Below are 22,105 nucleotides of genomic sequence, written 5' to 3'. Positions count from 1 at the left end.
GGGGTGCGTGACAGATGACGGGCCCATGTTCTGCATTTAACACAACTCCAGCCGCCTGAACTGAAGAGGGGGCTGTGAGAGGCACTCGAGCAATCTTCGTGGGTGGTCCGGCCGCAGCAGGACAAGAACCCCTCTTCCCACCGGTTAGGATGGCTTCTTGGGCTCATGGTCCAGTGTGAGCTGAGGCCGGGAACCTGGCACTTGGGGAGCGGGTAGCGTTTTGCAGGCTTGTAGCGTGGGCCGGTCTCAGCCACTGGCTGGGGCTGATGGACTGGCGGCTCTGGTTTCTCTGATTGCGGTGTACTTCTATGGTGCCATGAAGCCGAACTGGAGCGCTTAGGCAAAAAGTGCTTCATAGCACTGGAAGCTTTCTGAGCCTCCGTGAAGCGCTCTGCGAAGCCGCTGACGGAAGGGCCGAAGAGACCTGTCGTGGAGACCGGAAGGCGGTCTTGTCCACGTCCCTGATCTCAATTAAATTCAGCCAAAAGTGGTGCTCCAGAACAACCAAGCTGGCCATGTTGCGGTCGATTGCCTGAGCAGTGGTCTTGGTGGCCCGTAGTGCCAGGTCCGTAGCACTGCAGAGATCTTTGAAGGCGTCTGGATCGGGCCCTGACTTGTCCAAGGCACGGAGGAGATTGGCTTGGAACACCTGGAGGATCGCCATGGTGTGCAATGCAGAGGCGGCTTGACCGGCGGCGGCATAGGCGCGACCGGCCATAGCGGAAGTTGTCCTGCACGGCTTAGATGGGTGTGTCGCTTTTGTTCTCCAACTATTGTTATATGTCTCGAGACCGGTCATGGTCGGTCTTTGGTCTTGGTCTTGTCTTGGTCTCGGATCTCTCGGTCTTGTCTAGGTCTCGCTGTCTCAGACCGACATAGTGGTCGGGGGATTTAGCCTACAATATCCACGATGACACACAACGTTCCATAATGCAACATCATTATTTGTTATTATTATATGGTGCCCCCCCGCGTGACTCACATGACGCTCTCTTATATGCTCACGCTAACAGAAAGCTTATGTCATTCCCCCCTGTGGCTCAGTGGCGAAATCTAAGGCTTTCGCGCCAGAGACCCGTGTTCAAATCTTGGCTCTGGCGACAGTTAAAATTTATGCTGCTCGCGGCCAGCTTTCTTATGTACAGAAAGTGAACCGCCCCTTGCGCCCTCGCGCCCTCCTGTTCAAATGGCGGGGCTCGAGTGTTATGAGCGTTTTTAAACACATGAGCCCACGCCGATTTGATGTACAGTTTTTGATGTATTAATATTTAGTATTTGTATTTTGCATTTGTTTAGATGAATTTGTATCTTTGATCTGTGTGTGTGTGTGTGTTGTTTGATTACAGTATTATATTTAAGATGGTGTTTGACTAAATAAATGGTCTTTAAAATATCATCTGCATATCTCTATTGTGTTGACTAAACATTAGGCCTAATCCAAGTTTATACTTGTGCATCTTTAATTTGATGTTACGATTTCATCTACACATTAAGTATAATTTCAATTGGTTACATATTTCTCATTCTTTAGACAGTTGGAGGAGCAAGATGGTGTTGGAGGTGTTTGATGTTTTGTCAGATGAACCAGTCAATACCATTCATCCCAGTCCTCAACAGTACACAAAAGTTAAGGGAGTCTCAATCATCTAATAGTGCAGTAACAGCTGTCATGCAATTGCTACACATATCACCCAGTCTGCAAAAACATTTATAGTGAGCTCACAGTCACACACATGACATGGTCTGTCTGTATTGTTAGTAATAAGTAATACCGTCTAATATGTATTGAATGTAAACTGCGGCTGAACCCTAGTATGCTGCTGTTCTTGAATTCATACAAGTTATTGCGTAGCTTCCACACTAGTCTGTTTTTTTTTTCCCTCCGGTCTCGACTTGGTCTCGGTCTTGGTCTCGACGTGGTCTTGGTCTTGGTCTTGTCTTGGTCTCGATACCCTCTGGTCTTGGTAGTGTCTTGGTCTCGGTTTAGTCGGTCTTGACTACAAGTCTATCTCCAACTGCCTGCAGTGGGAGGGCACAGATGATCGGCGACCGCTTCCTCTAGCGGGGGGAGCTTTACATAGCCCTTTTCTTCAGCACCGTCAACGGATGAAAGTGTAGCAGAAGCAGAAGAGCGCGTTCGCGCTGAAAAGGGCGTGTGCCAGGATTTTGTAAGCTCGCTGTGGACCTCAGGGAGGAACGGAGCCGCACGCTGGGGAGGAGCCATTCATCAAGGCGGCTTCTAGCGGGCTCTTCTGGGGAAAGCCAGTCCACCAGAGAAGTCAGCGAAAACGAGGTGAGAAACAGAGCTCGAGCTGAAGGAGATAAATATGTCTTTATAATCTTCAGCCATGCCCATTTTGGCGCGCTCAGGTTGGCAAGGTGCCAAACACTCCGATTGGACCGTTTACCTTGCTGATTCGCCATAGGTTCGTGCAGTTGCCGCAGCACAGCCAATCAGCTCGCTCTATCGAGCTGTCATGCTCTCTTGCTGTGCAGCTGCAATGCGTTTTAAAATAAAGGCTTCAATATTCTCAATATTCTCGCGAAAGGAGTTTTCCCATAGCGTTTGCAACGCAGTACAAGAGAACCGTTCTCGTAAGAGAAATCAAGTTAAACTCACCAACATGAACATGCAGCACAATGACTTTTGTTGGAAGTTGACCAGATTTTCCTTCTGCAATAATAGAGAAGCTTCCAGAATCCTGGAGTTTCAGGTCTTCTATTGTTATACTAATATTGTCCTTATTCATCTTTAACCTTTTGAGAAATAATTGAGGATCCACACGTTTGATCTGATCTTTTTCATACTCAGCGAATGCAATCCAATTATATGTCCACTTTACTTCAAGACCTTCTATTGGATAATCAGCAGTTAAATCCAGCGAGTCTCCAACAGCTTTGTGCACCTGAACATCTGGATCAGCTCGTGACCCTACAACACACAACAAACAACTCTGGTTACAAATCATCGCAAAATCATGTCATATTTTTCACATTCAACATAAGACTAATTAGTTTGGCAACAACATCATCAGAACCAATGAGAAAAAGGAAACAAGGCAAATGTTAAATAAACCATCAAAAGAAGCTCACGGCATTTGAGGTGAGAGTTTATCATCACAGACCATCTCACACTTCTCACTAATTCACTCTTATCTTCTTAAGAACAGAATAAGAAAACAGAAAATAATAACTTTATTCCCACCAGATTTCTGAATTTCAGAAGCATGGCCTGTAATAGTTTGTACTGTATATTTGCACAATGACTCGTGATCTCTGGCTGTATTTTCGGCTCATCGCCCCTGTGTCCATCCACGCTTTACAAAGTGTTTCACACCCCCTCCTCCACTGCACTCTTGCTCTCTTTATTTTAATTTGATTTATTTACTCTCCACCATCACCTCAACAGCTGCCGATTATTTCATAAATGTTGCACATGTGAAAATATATATTCTTCCATCGCAATGAATGACAAGTGAACTTAAAACCCTGAAATAATATATAATTTTGTAACATACAATCTAACATTTTTTTAAATGCTAACATTAATGCAACTCGTTTCAGAATACATTTAAAAATAACATTTCAAAAATGTTCGTAGAATGATAAAATGGAATGTTTCCTTCGTTCCAACATTCGTATAGCCAAGAAAAAAACGTACTTACTTATTACTTTCTTTTTTTTTTCTTTTTTTTTTGCTAACTTAGTGGGAACATTAGAAAATAGGCCTATTTGTTGTTAGCTGGGTACATTATTGACTTTGCTTTAATCACTTCTATAGTTCCTTTTGATTTACAAAAATTATGTTTCTTCAGAGTATAACATGTTTAATCATTTAATCCAGAAGTTAAGCAATTCAGTATTTTAATGCAAAACAGTACCTGATGACACACGTGGATCCTCAGATTTCCCTGTGCACACTACAGTCTTGTGCTTTTGCTTGATGCTGACGGTGTTGTTGGCGGTGCAGGTGAGTGTAGCGTTCTCTGCTGGACGGAGGCTGATGTTCAGGTTCTGTCCAGTCTTGGCCGGATCTCCACTCCAGCTGTAGGAGGGATTCGGATCACCGGACGCCAGACACCGAAGATGAAACACACACATGTTTTTTGACTCCAGCCAGGAATCACTGAACTCAATCTGTACATCTCTGATGAGATCTGGAGGAGTATAATATACAAAATCAAAAAAAAATTACATTTTGAAAATAACGTTATTTTTTGTTTCTATGTTTCCAAGAAGAATATTTCCATTGTACAAAAGTTTTTTTTTTTTTTTTTTTTTTATAGTGGAAAAAAGTTATTTACACTGGAACTGTTCATTGGAAGATTCTTCTCTGACATCACTATGAAAATTCCCTCTTTGAATCATTAATTTTAAAGTTATATGGTTTCCTTCATAAAGGAACTATTTAACTTCAGCTAAATTACTATAGACTTATTTAACTCCAGTTCTTGAATGTTTATGTGTGTTTACATTAACAGCTGAAGGGATACAAATTTTAAATCTATTTCAAATATGCTTCCATACATAACATCACGGTAAAGAATATTGTATTTAGCGTTTAAGGTTGAGATAATGATTCTGCTCAGCAAAGATGCAATTCCTGTTTTCTCCTTATTGTCTTTAATGGCTCTTGGAGTCCCAGATTCACTCAGAGCCACAGCCCAGACATTGAATCGTTAGGCTGATTGGATTAGCACATATGCGTTTGAATGGTTATGCTGATTGGATTGAGACTGGTAACACGCTGGAGTCGGGCGGGTTCCTTAACCTGTATACTTAATTTGCATGCTTTGTTCAACCTCAATGTAAATCCCTCCCCCTAAATGTCTATAAATTTGCAAGGCAACTGTCTTGAGTTAGACTTTGGAAGAACTGCAGCCACGTCAACGCGAAGTCCTCAATAAAGAATAACTTCTTGAACGTGATCCCAAAGTCTCCTGGTCTTCGATTCTGAGTTTCCAACACAGCATTGACATGATGAATATCAAGTTAAACTCACCATGAACATGCAGCACAATGGTTTTTGTTGGAAGTTGACCAGATTTATTCTCTGCAACAATAGAGAAGCTTCCAGAATCCTGGAGTTTCAGGTCTTCAATTGTTATACTAATATTGTCCTTATTCATCTTTAACCTTTCATTAAATAATGGAGCGTTCACCCATTTGATCTGATCTTTGTCATACTCAGCAAATGTGTTCTCATTATATGTCCACTGCACTTCAAGACCTTCTTTTGTATAATTAGCAATTAAATCCAGCGAGTCTCCGACAGCTTTGTGCACCTGAACATCTGGATCAGCTCGTGACACTACAACACACAACAAACAACTCTGGTTACAAATCATCACAAAATCATGTCATATTTTTCACATTCAACATAGATTAATTAGTTTGGCAACAACATCATCAGAACCAATGAGAAAAAGGGAACATGGCAAATATTCAAGCTACACTGTAACTTTTTAAGCTGATTCTTAGCAAAAAACACTTTGTTCTATCAAAAGTATATGTGCTCTGTAAGAATTGAGAAATTAGGAAATGCCGCCGGACAGTCTGTTTGAAGAGCGACCAGACCCTGAGAGAGGACAAAGGACCTCTCTGGAAGTTAGCATTTAAACTCACCATTTGTGAGGCAAAGTCTCACCTCAGAACACATCTCTCCCCAACTTCCTCTCACATGCTGAGACCACATGTAAATCACCCAAGAAAATGTATAGTTTAATGTGAATGATTATCACAGAGTATTTTTAAAATGTCACAGTGTGACTGGTACAAATGTGTCATTTCCAAATAAGTAAAACAAAAGGTAATAAGGTTTTTGAGAGTTTATGGATAACTAGCACACAAGGAGGGGTTGGCCTCTAGAAATGGTCTCCCTACACCCAAAGGTGTAACCTCTGAATGCAAATTTCCATTGCTAAAAGATGTTTCCAAGTGAAAGAGGTCCTGACTAAATAATGAAATGCAGCAAAGGGTTCGGGGCCTTTTCTGTAACTCAGGTTCGCCCGTGAGGCTGAGAGGGAGACCCCTCTACCTCATGTATTTCTTATTGTTGGGTTGCATCTTTTCTCTTTATTCCAGAGCATTTGATGTTTTGTATGATGTTGATTATTATAGATAATTTGTTGATTATCTTTGACCTGATTATGAAATTGGCATGATATATTTACCTGACATAATAAATTGTTACATTTGATTATTCTAACTAACTTTGATATTATTTTCATTAAAGAGTTAAAAGGAATAGTCAAACATTCGCTCACAATTAATGATCCAAAGATATTAAAACAGTTTCATTTATGGAGTCAGATGACATAACGAGAGAATACATATTCAAATGTATTGCATTTAATCAAAAAATACTTTGCCTCGAGAAAAGGACAGTAACACGTTAAGACCTTCCGTGCTGGTCGGATGCCGGTTTTGGGCCGATCTAGCGCGAGCCTACAGCTCATTCATGTGCAATTACTTCCACCAACTAATAAAGTGTTCTCGTAAGCGTAAAATCTGCCATTTATAATACATATGAGCGAGTCGTTCGAATGGCGGCAGCCATGTTGCGCCTCTATCTTGAAAATACATTCGCCAAAGAGGGAAATACCTGGAAATTCAAGCTTCAATGGCAGATTTTACACTCAGTTAGGGCTGAACGATATGGACAAAATTTCATATCTCGATTTTCATGCCAGATATCTCGATATCGATACAATACTATATATATATATATATATATATATATATATATATATATATATATATATATATATATATAATATATATATATAAATACAGAATCTGAATTAAAATGTGTTTGATTTAAGCCTACATTTCAAAATTTTGTGTCAGAAAATGTATTGTTTTTAAGCCTTTCGCACGTACGATCACACAGGTGTAATCAGTCTAGGCTGGTCCCTGGAGCGTACGATCAAGTGCATCACATGATCAACTGCTAAATTCAAATGTTGAATTTAGCTAGAGACAGGCGCGCTCAGAGCTGTCATATATCACAACTTTTCAGTGTTTTCAACCACATACTGTTTATTTTAGGTTTCAAACATATAAATTCACATAAACAGTATGTGGTTGAAAACACTGAAAAGTTGTGATATATGACAGCTCTGAGCGCGCCTGTCTCTAGCTAAATTCAACATTTGAATACAATACATTTTCTGACACAAAATTTTGAAATGTAGGCTTAAATCAAACACATTTTGAAACTCTTTAAACTCTTTAAACACTTCATGAATGTGACAAGACGAAGCTTTTGTCAGAACAACGATGGAGGTTATGGCTGGCGAGGATAAACAGGAAAGAAACTCCCTCAAAACACTTAAGAATTTGTTGTTTTTTTTTTGCGAGTGTACACAAATATAAGTTAACACTTTGCAGTTTGAATGATGTCCTGTATGTACAAAATGACGAGGTATTAAAAACATACAAAAACAATAGGTTACTGTCGTAACCCCGGTTCTCTGAAACATCGAGTGGAGAGATCCACCTATGGGAAGGGCATCCGTACCTGACCTCTGCAGAAGCATCCAATTGCACCAAGTCTGGCTAGACAGACAGAAGCGCGCAGCCAATGCCAGGTAAGGCCACACCCCTTACCTAAGCATATAACTTCTCCGCGCGCTGCTATTCCTCAGTAAGTATATTCGCTTCTCGTGCGGCAAGCGGGGCAATGCTGGTGGATCTCTCCACTCGATGTTTCAGAGAACCGGGGTTACAACAGTAACCTATTGTTCTCTTTCATCATCTCGTTTCGAGATCCACCTATGGGAAGGGCATCCGTACCTGACCTCTGCAGAAGCATCCAATTGCACCAAGTCTGGCTAGACAGACAGAAGCGCGCAGCCAATGCCAGGTAAGGCCACACCCCTTACCTAAGCATATAACTTCTCCGCGCGCTGCTATTCCTCAGTAAGTATATTCGCTTCTCGTGCGGCAAGCGGGGCAACGCTGGTGGATCTCTCCACTCGATGTTTCAGAGAACCGGGGTTACGACAGTAACCTATTGTTCTCTTTCATCATCTCGTTTCGAGATCCACCTATGGGAAGGGCATCCGTACCTGACCTCTGCAGAAGCATCCAATTGCACCAAGTCTGGCTAGACAGACAGAAGCGCGCAGCCAATGCCAGGTAAGGCCACACCCCTTACCTAAGCATATAACTTCTCCGCGCGCTGCTATTCCTCAGTAAGTATATTCGCTTCTCGTGCGGCAAGCGGGGCAACGCTGGTGGATCTCTCCACTCGATGTTTCAGAGAACCGGGGTTACGACAGTAACCTATTGTTCTCTTTCATCATCTCGTTTCGAGATCCACCTATGGGAGAGACATGGACAGCTCCCCGATTGCCCAATACACTCACAGTGAGGTTCTGAAGGCCAGAGATGGACGGTCACCTCATAGAGGCGGTGCCTGACACGTCCCACAAACATGACCCTGCAAGGGTGACGCCACGCTAAACTGCTGTGGACAAGCAGGGCATGAAACATGAAAGAGACACATACATGATAACGGCCCCCACACCACCAATGCACATAGCTAAACCCAAGAAGGAATGCAAATGCTTGGTGACAGGAATGAACATGGCCAGCCGGCCTATTCACTCCTCGTTGGTTAACCCAACGGGGCTGTGGGAAAGGGCTAAGAGGACCCTACCCCTAGGACCGAGTGTGCCACCAAGGTTCTGGTGACATCCAACCGGTAGTAACGCTCAAAGGTATGAGGAGAGGTCCAGCTGGCCACGGAGCAGATGTCCTGCAGTGGCACTCCCCTGAACAAAGCCCAAGAGGCGGCTAAGCCCCTTGTGGAATGAGCTCTGATGCCCCCTAGGGGCTACACTCCCTTTGCTTCATAAGCCATAGTATAGCATCCACAAGCCAATGTGAGAGGCATTGCTTTGAAATAGGACTCCCCTTGTGCGGGGGGAGCCCTTGAAACAAAGAGCTCTTGCGGAAAGCACTGGTCCTGGTCATATATGCTTGCAGAGCACGGATGGGACACAGAGCATTCAGCCTCTGATCCTCCGGGGAGGCAAAAAGGTGGAGGGTGAAAAGCGGATAGCTCCAAAACCTCCGAAGTGAACGCAGGGAAGCATTTCGGCATGACGGCCGGGTTAGGCTTAAGGGAAACCCTATCTCCACTTAGGGAGAATTTGGCACGAGGGGTGAACCGAGAGTGCATGTAGCTCACTGACCCGTTTAGCAGATGCCAAGGCCAAGAGCAAAGCTGTCTTGAAGGACAGCAGCTTAAGGGAAATACTCCCCAGAGGCTCAAAAGATACAGAGGCCGTGCTTCCAGCACCATGGAGAGGTCCCACTCTGGAACAGATCTCCTGATAACCGGCAAAGAGCGGCGTGCACCCTTCATAAAACTGCGGGTTAGAGGGTGTGACGGTGGAGCCCACAAAACCCACATGACAGGCTGAAATCGCAGCCAGGAAGACCTTAATGGTGGAAAAGGACCTGCCTCTTTCCATGAGGTCTTGCATGAAACACAAAACATCAGGCACCGAGCACTGATAAGATGTGAGACCACGCCCATCACACCACCCTTCGAACACTTGCCACTTACAGCCATATAGGGATCGTGTGGAAACGGCCCTGGCATTCTGAGTAGTGACGATTACACGCGGCGGGAGCCCCAGTGCATTTAGGTTCGTCCTCTCACGGGCCAGGCCCAGAGAGCCACCCTGTCCGGATGGGGGTGGTAAATTTCCCCGTTGGCTTGGGACAGTATGTCCGTGCGAGGGGGGAGGCGCCATGGCTCGGCGTATAACAGAGGGATTATCTCTGCCAGCCATGGGGCTTTGGGCCACCTGGGTGCTATCAGAATGAGAGACAGGTCGTGCTCTCTCACCCTGGCCAGTGTGAAAATTATCAGGCACAGGGGAGGAAAAGCATACAGCAGCACTTTGGGCCATGGGTGGGCCAGTGCATCTGCCCCGAGGGGCACGTCCATGTCCTTTAGCGAGAAGAACATAGGACAATGGTGGTTTTCGCGCGAGGCGAAAAGATCTACGGCTGCCTGTCCAAATCTCATCCATAGCATCTTCATTATCTGCGGGTGAAGACGCCAATCTCCGTAGATTGGGTTTCCCCTCGATAGCAGATCCGGTGTCTCTGTTCAGAATGCCCAGAACATGAGTCACGCGTAATGACAGAAAAACCCGTCTGCTCCACATCAAAAGCCTGTAAGCTAGAGCGTGGGGTTTCGACGAGCACATGCCGCCCTGACGGTTGATATAAGGCAAGGCAAGGCAAGTTTATTTATATAGCACATTTCATACACAATGGCAATTCAAAGTGCTTTACATAAAAGAAATTAAAATAATAAAAAGAAATAAGAATAATTAAAACAGTTAAGAAAAAAAAAAAAAAAATACAGTACAGTACAAACAGTCGGACGAACATTGGCACAGTGCTCATTCAGTAAATGCATAGCTAAAAAGATGTGTTTTGAGTCTAGATTTGAATGTGACTACAGTAGGAGCACATCTGATCTCCTCTGGAAGCTGGTTCCAGCTGCGACTGGCATAATAGCTAAAAGCAGACTCGCCATGCTTTGAGTGAACCCTTGGTATTTCTAGCTGATATGATCCTAGTGATCTGAGTGATCTGTTGGGTTTATATTCAGTGAGCATATCTGCAATGTATTGAGGTCCTAGGCCATTGAATGATTTATATACCAGTAATAATACTTTAAAATCAATCCTAAATTTAACTGGGAGCCAGTGTAAAGACCTGAGGACTGGTGTGATGTGTTCATATTTTCTGGCTCTGCTCAGAATCCTGGCGGCAGCGTTCTGTATGAGCTGCAACTGTCTTATGGTCTTTTTGGGAAGGCCAGTGAGGAGTCCATTACAATAATCCACCCTGCTGGTGATGAAAGCATGCACAAGTTTCTCTAAGTCTTGTCTGGAAACAAAGCATTTAATTCTTGCAATATTTTTCAGATGATAGTATGCTGATTTAGTTATTGCTTTGACATGACTACTGAAACTAAGGTCTGACTCCAGTGTCACACCAAGATTCCTGACTTGATTTTTAGTTGTTTGACCCCTAGAGTGAAGGTATGCATTCACCTTGAGAACTTCATCTTTGTTTCCAAATGCAATGACTTCAGTTTTGTCTTTGTTTAACTGAAGAAAGTTTTGACACATCCAACTTTTGACTTCATCAATGCATTGGCACAGGGAGTCAATGGGGCTGTAATCGTTAGGCAATAGAGCTAAGTAGAGCTGTGTGTCGTCTGCATAGCTGTGGTAAGCAATTTGGTTCTTTCTCATTATTTGGCTCATTGGGAGCATATACAGGTTGAACAGGAGTGGCGCAAGAATTGAGCCTTGAGGGACTCCGCATGTGATGGATGTCCACTCAGACTTATGGTCTCCTATACTCACATAATAACCTCTCCCATCTAAGTATGACCTGAACCATTTTAGGACTATCCCAGAAAGCCCCACCCAGTTTTCCAGCCTGTCAAGAAGTATGTTATGATCGACAGTGTCAAATGCAGCACTAAGGTCAAGTAATACCAGCACTGATAATTTGCCTGAATCAGTATTTAAGCGAATATCGTTTATTATCTTTATGAGCGCTGTCTCTGTGCTGTGGTGCGGTCGGAAACCAGATTGAAAATTGTCAAAGGATCCATTCGAGCTTAAGAATTTGTTCAGCTGATTGAAGACAACTTTTTCAATGATCTTGCCTATGAAAGGAAGATTTGAGATCGGCCTATAGTTGCTTAATATGGTCTTATCCAGATTGCTCTTTTTCAGGAGGGGCTTGACAACTGCAGTTTTCAGGGAGTTTGGAAAACTCCCAGAGAGAACTGAGACATTTACCACTTCTAGAAGATCTGCTTCTAAACTGTTTAACACACTTTTGAAAAATGATGTGGGAAGTGTGTCAAGAGCACAGGTTGATGTTTTAAGGTGCTGTACGGTTTCTTCCAAAATTTTGCCATCAATTTCTTTGAAGTCAGACATAGTAACTACTTTCTCAGGTGGTTTGATCTGTCTGACCTCAGTGCAACTCAAGGATGTGCTGATCACCTTTCTGATATTATTGATTTTCTCAGAGAAGAAAGAAGCAAACTCACTGCACTTGCTGTCTGAGAGCATTTCACTGGGAATCTGGCTTGGGGGGTTTGTCAGTCTCTCTACAGTAGTAAAAAGAGTGCGTGTGTTGTTCAAATTACTGTTTATAATATTTGAGAAGAAAGTCTGTCTAGCTTTGCCTAGTTCCATATTGAAAGCATGAAGGCTGTCTTTGTAGATGTTATAATGGACTACAAGTTTTGTCTTCCGCCACATGCGCTCTGCTTTTCTGCATTGTCTTTTCATATTTTGCACTGCTGTTGAGTTTCTCCAAGGTGCTTTTTGTCTGCCACTCTTCTTCCTGACTTTAACAGGAGCAATATCATCAATTACACCTTTAACTTTTGAGTTAAAAGAATCAAGGAGAAAATCAACAGAGGCTGCAGATATGCTTGGTGTTAAGGATATAGCCTTCATAAATAGTACACTAGTGTTCTCATTTAAGCATCTCTTCTTGACAGACACAGATCTAGCTTCAGTGGCAGGAGAGATCAATATATCAAAGAAAATACAGAAATGATCAGACAGTGCTACATCCTTAATAACAATCGATGAAATGTTTAGACCCTTACTGATAAGTAAATCTAGAGTGTGTCCACGATTGTGTGTGGGTCCATGTACATGCTGAGTCAGATCAAAAGTTTTTAAAACACTTTTGATTTCTTTTGCCATATTGTTTTCTGCACTATCTATGTGGATGTTAAAATCTCCAGCAATGGCAAAACAGTCAAACTCTGAGGTAATTGCTGATAACATTTCTGTAAAGTCCTCAGCAAAGGCTGGAGAGTATTTTGGAGGCCTGTAAATAATGATAAGTAAAATGCGTGGAGCACCTTTTAACACAATACCCAGATATTCGAAAGAAGGGTAATTCCCAAATGATATTTGCTTACATTGATAGATATCTTTAAAAAGAGCAGCTAGACCCCCACCTCTCTTAACAGCTCTGCAGACACTCATAAAAGTAAAGTTAGGAGGGGCTGCTTCATTGAGGATTGTTGCACTAAAGCTGTCTTCTAGCCAGGTTTCATTTAGAAGCATAAAATCCAGGTTGTTTGTGGTTATTAAATCGTTGACTAGAAGTGATTTATTTTTAAGTGAACGAATGTTTAAAAGTGCTAACTTAACAGTCTTACTTTTTGTCCCCACATCAATCTTACTTTGACGTGTAATAGGCACCAGATTAGTTAGGTTTGCTGCACGGCTATTGAAGGCCTTAGATTTTCTATCTTGTAATAAAACAGCAATAGAGAAAGATACCGGCACACTGGGTTCCCGCTTGTTCTGTAAACATTTGAGAAAGTTACTGTTATCAGAGCGGGGACCCAAAACACATCACTGAGAGCTGGTATCAGTTGTTTTTGGTTCACCTCGAGCAGATGGAGGAGGGTGTGGGCCCTGGCGTTGTGGCAGAGGCCGAAGTGCTCTCACAGGAGGGGGAGGGCGAGCTGGGCCCGCAGGCTTTGGTGCGGGTGGTAATGGTGCCTGTCGTTTTTTGGTTGGTATCTGGGGGCTTGCAGCAAAAGAGTGGGATAGTTTGGTTCCAGCATACACCAGTTCTTCCATTTTCTGTGAGAAACACAGAAGAGGCGATGCTGGAGAGAGGGATAGCGTGTCTGGTGAAAGGGGCTGTTGCTCTGGTGTTATAGGAGGCTGTGATATGCTGTCCTGGCTTCCCTGGCTGTTTTCCAGGAAGTCGTCCTTGGGTGCTGAATCTTCAAGCAGTTCTGATATGTCTCTCTGTGGGCAGGGCTCAGCTGAGATTGTGTCCGTGAGCAGAGGTTGTTGTGGCGGAGTGGTGTTATCATTGTCCTTGTGTGATATGTCAACCGCATGTCCATTTTGCTGCTGAAGTGAAGTCCTGTGGTCATTCATACTGTGTCCAGGTGTGTGTGTGCCGTTCAGATTGAGTGGATTGGCACAAACTGCAGAAGGATGATTGATGGAGAAGTAGAAATTGTCCTTTAACACTTTTGAACCAAGTTTGTTTGGGTGATGGCCATCCCGATGAAACGGTTGTCTCTGACTCCAGAAAAGATTGAAATTGTCAATGAAGTTTACTCCTTTTATATTGCAGGTTTTTTGCAGCCATGTATTTAGCCCAAGCAACCGTGAAAACCTGTCTGTTCCTCTTGCTGGGAGAGGTCCACTGATGAATGTTTGAACTTTCAGTCTTTTAAGTGTTTCAAAAAGTTCATTGAAATCCTTCTTAAGGAGTTCTGACTGCTCTTTATGAATATCATTCTTCCCCACATGAATGATGAGTCGATTTGCAGTCTTATGTTTCATCAGAATGTTCTGAAGTTCCCTGTTTATATCAGAAGTTGTTGCTTGTGGAAGGCAGCACATAGTTGTATCCCTGCTGCTAATGTTTCTGATTATGGAGTCCCCCACTATCAGAGTCCTGGGCTCGGCAGCGCTCTGAGCTGAGTGCCGCTGTCTGCTTGACCTTGAGCGCCAGTTAGCATCAGTGTTAGCTACTGGCCCATTCAGTCTGTGTTCGATCACATTCATCACATTTGGGGATTCCTCATTTACATTCATTAGTACTTCAAATCTGTTCTCAAGATGTATAGGCGGTGGTAGAAGACCGGTGTTTGCAATCCTTGTCAGAGCTGTATCTGGGGTAGAGGATGCTACTGCGGGAATATGTGATGCTCGTGACAATCTGATGTCTCGAGTGCCTTTTGGTCTCGCTCCCTGTTTGTGCCATCGATTAGTAAGTCGATCGGCTTGTTTCTCTACCTGTCGAGGAGCACTAGTTTCATGGGACTCACCGGTATGCTGAGGGTGTTCATGACGAAGCTCTGTTGTGTGCTCCGTCTGGTTTGATGGTCCCGTAAGTAACTTTGTTTCGAGAACTGCAATCCTTTGTAAAAGTCTGTGGCAGTTAGTGCAGCAAGTAGATTCTTGAACCTGAAGAGGCATTTTCTCTCTTATCCGTATGAATGTAGGCAGTTTTGTTTTCCTTTCCCGGAATGTAAGCTGGTCGGGTAAAAGAATTCTGCGTTTTTGTAGTAATCCAAACTTTGTTGTCTGAGCACTGTGCTGTTTGCTGAAGTTAAAATTAGGTGATAAAAGGAAATAAAATATAAAAATAAAGGAGATAAAATGTAAAAGCCATAGAGCAAAGCGCGGAGCAGTAAGCAAGAGCGTCCGAACAGTAGCTGAGCAGGCTTATATTCCCAATATAAGCCACTGCCGTGGTATTATCGCACCGTACTAGAACGGGATGTCCCCGCAGGCGAGGCAGAAAATGATTCAGAGCTTTCCAATTGGTAAAAGCTCTAAATAGTTAATGTGCGCTGAACGTAGTCTGCTCAACCACAGACCGTTCACCATTCTGCCTTCCTGGGTGGTTCCCCAGCCTGTTAAGGACGCATCTGTCGTCACAACTTTCCGCATTGTAACTGTCCCAAGGGGGGTTCCCCGTGCGTAAAAGTTCTCGCTCTCCCAATGGCGCAGGGCCGCCGAGCAGGCGCACGTCACCATTACCAAGTGGCAGAGATCATGAATCGGGCTGAAATGTAGTGACAAAACCCATTTCGTGAACGCTCTCATTCTCAGGAGACCCATTGGCACAACTTGGATAGATGAAGCCATGAGACCCTGCAGCCTGAGGCATGTGCGATATTGTACTCTCGCCCCTTCTCTGAACTGAGACAGACAGTTCGTCAGCGAGCGAACGCGCTCTTGAGAGAGACGCGCTCGCATGGAGACTGAGTTCAATTCCAAGCCCAGGAAAATGACATTCTGACTGGGAGTCAGATTGCTTTTGCTCGCATTCACCTTGAACCCGAGGGATGTGATGTGCGCGAGCACCCGGCCGGTGACCAGCGACACCTTCTCCTTCGATTTGGCTATGATGAGCCAATCGTCTATGTAAATCAGAATTCTCAGCCCTGATAGTCTCAGGGGCGCCACGCCCGCCTCCGCACACAGACAGAAAGTTCGGGGACTCAAATTGCGCCCGAACGGAACAAATGCCTTGGTAGGCGAAACGAAGATATTTCCTGTGTGGAGGGTAGATGCTTATGTGAAAGAAAGCATCTTTCTGATCGACTGATGTGAACCAGTCATTCTGCTTTATGGCACGGGCGAGAGAGCCTTGTGTCACATTCTGAAATTGTATTTCCTCAAATGTTTGTTCAACACTCGAAGGTCCAATATAGGGCGGGGGGCGCCACGCCTTTTGGATAATGAAAATACCAGGAATAAAACCATGGTTTATCAGATTGGGTGGCACCATCTGAATCGCTCCCTTGTTTAGGAGGAAATTTCCTCTTTCAGAATGTATGAGGCGTTTTCTTCTGTGTGAGAAGAGAGAACGCCGTTGAAATGCGGAGGTTTTATTGCAAACTGCAGCCTGTAACCCTGGGTTACGGTACGCAAAAACCCACTTGTGCGCTGAAGCGGCTTGCGAGCACCCCCGCTCGGGCCGGAGCGGGGCTGTATGGGCCCAGCTGGTTCATTTGTGATGCAAAGGCGCCATCTAGTGGGCACACTAGAGGCGACATGCAGGGGTTTGGAGGGTTTTCCTCTCTCTGCAGTGAGAAGTTTTCTCTGCGGAGAGAGGTCTTCTTTCCAAAACGTATTCATTTGATTTGTAACTTTGTGTGTTTTGTGTTGGGCAAACACTGGGGCCGAAAGCCTTTATTGACAGAGTGAGGGGAACATAGTGTGGTGTCCACTGTGCTAAACTTTCCCTCACAAAGTGCCCCCTGATTTTTAAGTGGGGGGAAAAACACACATCTCCTGAACACATGAACTGGGCAGTCTCAAGTGCAGGCAGAAAAGTAATATCCGTGGAGAGAGATACTCTCTCTGTAACGGATTTATTTAATTTGTTTGTTTTAAAGTGTTATTTAGTTATGTGTGTGTTTTGTGTTGGGGAACACAGGGGCCGAAGCCTTCCATACACAACATCAACTAAAAACACATGAGCTGGGCAGCCACAACTGAGCTGTGTGAGCCCAGCTGGTTGATTTGTGAGGCAATGGCGCCCTCTTGTGGTCAGACTCAGGGCGACATGCATGGGATCAGAGAGATTTGCTCTCTATGTTGGCAGATATATAAATCTGCACGAATCCATTTGATTCGTTTGTTAAATGTGTTGTTTAGTAATGTGTGTGTTTTGTGTTGGGGAACACAGGGGCCGAAGCCTTCCACACACGACGTCCACTGAAAACACATGAGCTGGGCAGCCACAACTGAGCTGTGTGAGCCCAGCTGGTTGATTTGTGAGGCAATGGCGCCCTCTTGTGGACAGACTCAGGGCGACATGCATGGGATCAGAGAGATTTGCTCTCTATGTTGGCAGATATATAAATCTGCACGAATTCATTTGATTCGTTTGTTAAATGTGTTGTTTAGTAATGTGTGTGTTTTGTGTTGGGAAAACACTGGGGCCGAAGCCTTTAATAACTGGGTGAGGGGAACCAAGTGCGTGCGGTGTGGTAACACTGCTTATGTACTTTTCCTCACGACAGCATCACTAAACACACGGGCTGGGCAGCCACGAGACGGGATTAACCGACCGTCCGCAGGAGATCCTGTGTCTTTTGGACAGGGGTTCCGGGACCGGGAGAGAATCCGGAGGGCTCGTGGCCCGTGAAAGCGGGCTCGATACTCCCAACGGTCGAACAACAGGCAGGCCGCTTGCGTTCGGGGCCGCCTTCCTAGGAAGGCATAAATTGAAAGCCTCAACGCGTAATCGTAACACATCAAGGCCCGTGAGACCGTGTTAACAGTCTAGCGGGACTCCAGCCGTGCTTATGAGCTTCGCGAACGCTGGAAAAAACGTTTTAAGAGTTGTTTCCTCCTGTGGAGCTGGCCACACAATGTTGAGACGAACGGCCGCTCGCTCACAAACTTCCAGGAGGATGTAATGTTACTGAGGCAAAGCCGCGTGAGCGCTAGCCTAGTTAACGTTAAAAGGACCGCGTCATCCCCGTCATCGGAACCGGCCGGTTCGTCAACGAGAGTGAGGGTTTCCCGTGAAGATGTCCTCTTCAGGGAATGCGGATTGGGCTGATGTCAGCTCAAATATTTTATTTTAGAGAGGTGGCGCTCCGGGAGTCCCCCGGTAGCGCGTCATCATCACCGTGTCCTCCATCCGAGTCAGAAAGGCCGAGCACGGCGCGCTGGGTCGTGCAACTAAAAGTCGGCTTAGTAAAAGCTAACGTTACATGGACAGCAATTACAATGACCGCAATTCTCCGGGTTCTCCAAAGCTTCTTGAGCGTGTAAAGCCCAAGCAGACCGCGCAGAACGAGGGTCCTTAGCGGCGATGAGAGCACCACACGCGGCCGGGCAGGCTCGTCGTGATAGTTCCCCAGAGAAGCGGCGGTTTAGACGGTCACATAGCCATGGGTGGGCCAGCGGTGAAGAACTCGGAAAAATCCGTGGCGGGCAGCCATGTAAGGAGGAGCAGGTGAAGGACAGCGAGAGCGCGGGCGGCTCCGGATGCAAAAAACACAGCGGATAGGCTGAAGAAACGACTGTCACTCACGTCTGGCGGAGGCTGATCTGGCGATATGTCCTCCTGAAGACTCGCAAGTGAGCAGCGTAACGTTAATCCAACCGAACTGTGTCAGTGCAGAGATCGCGAGAAGCGAATGTCAACTGAGGAATAGCAGCGCGCGGAGAAGTTATATGCTTAGGTAAGGGGTGTGGCCTTACCTGGCATTGGCTGCGCGCTTCTGTCTGTCTAGCCAGACTTGGTGCAATTGGATGCTTCTGCAGAGGTCAGGTACGGATGCCCTTCCCATAGGTGGATCTCGAAACGAGATGATGAAAGAGAACAACATTGTTTCCACTGTTCGATCGCGCCCGCGACTCTCTCTCTCATTCACACACACAGACACAGACTGACGCACACACACACATTCCAGCCTTGCAATCTCAGATTATGTCCCTAAAGAACCCGTGTATAAAGTAGTTCCGCATTAACTGTTACATTAATTTGCAAGCGAGTTTTTTTTATTTTCATATCGTGTATATTCATATTCATGCACATATTTCCAGGCTCGGAATTGCTTACATGTGTTAAAACTCCTAGCCAATACCAGATAATGGTACACATGGATTATACAGTATCTGAGCCAAAGCTGCAAAATCAGTGCTCAGTTTAGCGCATACGGATCCACACCATTTATGACTGAAATTTTCGCATTGTACCTCTCTCTGTCTTGTGTTAATAGAGTGTCTTTATAATCTCTGTCACTTTGTCTCTTCATGATTTTCGTAACATTATAAATAGGAAGAAATCTTCGAAATTTGCTTGTAAAACCTTGTAAACACAGCAGCTTATGCCCTCAAAGATGGCGTCTCCGGGGAGGTCACGTGACATTAATTGGCCTGTGGGAACTATGTATAGTTCCCACGTCCCTGGTAGTGTGTGCGCGCTGGCTTTAGCGGTGCATTCAAGGGCACTCGTAAAACTGATGTTTGTTGTGACTGCCAGAGTTGTATGCAGGGCGAGCGCGGAGAGGGGAAATCTATATCGTCTATATCGTTGCTTTTTTCGATAGTAATATCTTGAAAGTTCATATCTAGATATAGATACGATAATGATATATCGTTCAGCCCTACACTCAGTGACACCGTGACGAATGCGAGGGGGAGATTACTCGTGACTGCCGGCAGATTTGAAAGATTGCTGAAGATGGAGGATCACGCCTATTTTCGAGGACATGTAGCAGAGTCGCCAAGGAAGCGAAAGAGAGAATTAAAACGTCAACGCGACAGGCAAATCAGCAAGACCAAAGTCAATACTGGAGTAACTTTTCCCAGATGGAAAGAGCTCATGAGGAGCAAAGATTTTAAAACGGACACCGAAGTTGCCTGCTTTCTTCTCGACAGGTAATTCAGCCTATTTGTGTAAATTGTTTTATAGTTTCTTGTCTAACCATAGCATGGTTGTGCATAATGCCAGAACGACCTCTAGTATAACTTGCGTTACTTTTCCTCGCATCAATGGTGAAAAAGTATTGTTTACCTTGTAACATAAATCTGTGATGTGACAGATCACAGGTGATGAATAGTTTTATAGGCGCAATTTTTTAAGCTATTTTGGAAGCCATGCTAATCTTGGAACAATACAGCCACTGTAGGAGTTAAAACGCCCTCAGAATTGAAAGAAACAGAAACTAATATTCACTGGGTAGTAATATACAATTTCACCGCTAGATGGGGGAAAATATCACACAGTGTAGCTTTAAATAAACCATCAAAAGAAGCTCACGACATTTGAGGTGAGGGTTTATCATCACAGACCATCTCACACTTCTCACAAATTCACTCTTATCTTCTTAAGAACTTCAGCACAGCAAAGTCAGGCTGAAGAATAACTTTATTCCCACCGGATATCTCAGACTCTAGTGCATGGCCTGTAATGGTTTGTAATGTATATTTGCACAGTGACTCATGATCTGCATTTTCAGCTCATTGTTTCGGGTGTCCATTCTCGCTCAATAAAGGAAGTGTTTCACACCCCCTCCTCCACCCACCATCACCTCAACACCTCAACACCTCAGCCTATTGTTTTATAAATGTTGCACATTTGAAAAAATATATATTCTTCAGTAGCAATGAATGACAAGTGAACTTAAAACCCAGCAATAACAAATATTTTTCATTAATGCTGGTTGCAACAGAATAACGGTCGGTAACATTTGGCCACTTTCTGTAAAGTTTGTAAGATTGAGGTTTCCTGAGTTGCACGTTTCATTCTTCTCACCGATGAAACACAGATAAGACTTAAACACAACATGCATGATCATTTGCATCTAAATAAGGGTAAAATACATTTCAACTTAAATAAAATCCTTTAAAAATGCATTGCGTTAAACATTCAGTAACATAATAAATACACAGTTAATTCGAGTTACTATGCCAAACAGATTTACACACATATACAAACATAAACATGTATGCGACCAAGATGTACACATATGTGTCTGTATAAATGTAACCAAGAGCAGTTTTTCAGATGCATATCCCTATACACACCAAACACAAATAAGGAAGTGTATTACAGCCGGTTGAGACATTAACTGAGATGTTTCTAAAGATACTCACCCTGGAGAAGGAAAAGCAGGAGAACTGCTAAAATGGAGCAGTGGGACTCTTGAAAGATGTTCATGTCCGGACGTTTAGACGACAGACTGAGGCATCAGAGAAAGACAGAAGAGAGAAAACGACTTCCTCAGTTGATCACGCAGAGTTATTCGTGTCTCTCAGTTTGTGCACATTTGACCACAGCTCTGTGGCTGTTCTGACACTAACAATTGTGTAAAACATTTAACAACACAAGAGACATTTAAGTTTCAAGTTTCAAGTTTGTATTTATTTATATAGCACATTTAAAAACAGCAAACATGGCTGACCAAAGTGCTGAACAAAACACAAGATAAAGAGACAAGGACAAACCACACATTCATGACAAAAACTCACAATTTGCCCTATTTTAACGATCTGAAACGCAAGTATAAAGCGCGAAACGCAAGTAACTTTGTGTGCGGGTCTCGGGCGCTGTTGCTATTATACCGGCGGGATAAATGACTCTTGTGCTGACGCAAATCTAAAATGGGTTGGTCTGAAGTAGCTTCATTATTCATAGGTGTGGTTTGGCCGTAACGTGAAATAAACCAATCAGAGCGTCATCTCACATTCCCTTTAAGAGCAGGCGCGCTTGTTCTAAAGCGGATTCCTATTATAACGGCGGATTTGCCAGGCGCGCGGGCAGCAATTCACAGCCGAGGAGAGCGACGTTCTCGTCAGGGCCGTAAAACACAGAGAATGACGTTGGGGATGGAGAAACACACCCAAATTAACTTTGGTTAAACAGGCGTATGATAATTTGGGTAAATGTGTAAGCTAGATGTATGCTTTTATAATTATAATAATTATAATCTATCTATCTATCTATCTATCTATCTATCTATCTATCTATCTATCTATCTATCGCAATAATGTATGATTTGCAAAAATGAAAA

At 44.1% G+C, this 22,105-nt stretch overlaps 2 protein-coding genes across 2 annotated transcripts in view; both read right to left on the bottom strand.

Moving 5' to 3' along the window:
- LOC311080147 (uncharacterized protein) overlaps positions 1-22,105 on the bottom strand; it is a 108,390-nt gene that overhangs the window by 38,199 nt on the left and 48,086 nt on the right. The gene's annotated exons all lie outside the window — the stretch shown is intronic.
- On the bottom strand, positions 777-21,358 carry LOC311078909 (uncharacterized protein; the record flags this gene model as incomplete). The annotated part of the gene is made up of 6 exons (XM_084107959.1): positions 21,189-21,358; positions 5,003-5,311; positions 3,882-4,157; positions 2,621-2,932; positions 2,209-2,312; positions 777-896 (listed from the first exon to the last, which is right to left on the bottom strand). The coding sequence occupies exons 1-6, from the start codon at positions 21,250-21,252 to the stop codon at positions 777-779; spliced, it is 1,185 nt and encodes a 394-aa protein (XP_083964085.1). The 5' UTR covers positions 21,253-21,358.

Source organism: Abramis brama (assembly GCF_963993115.1).
Source record: "Abramis brama genome assembly, chromosome: 3".
NCBI classification, from domain to species: Eukaryota; Metazoa; Chordata; class Actinopteri; order Cypriniformes; family Leuciscidae; genus Abramis; species Abramis brama.
The sequence above is the reverse complement of the archived record's forward strand: the minus strand, read 5'-3'. Positions and strand labels throughout refer to the sequence as shown.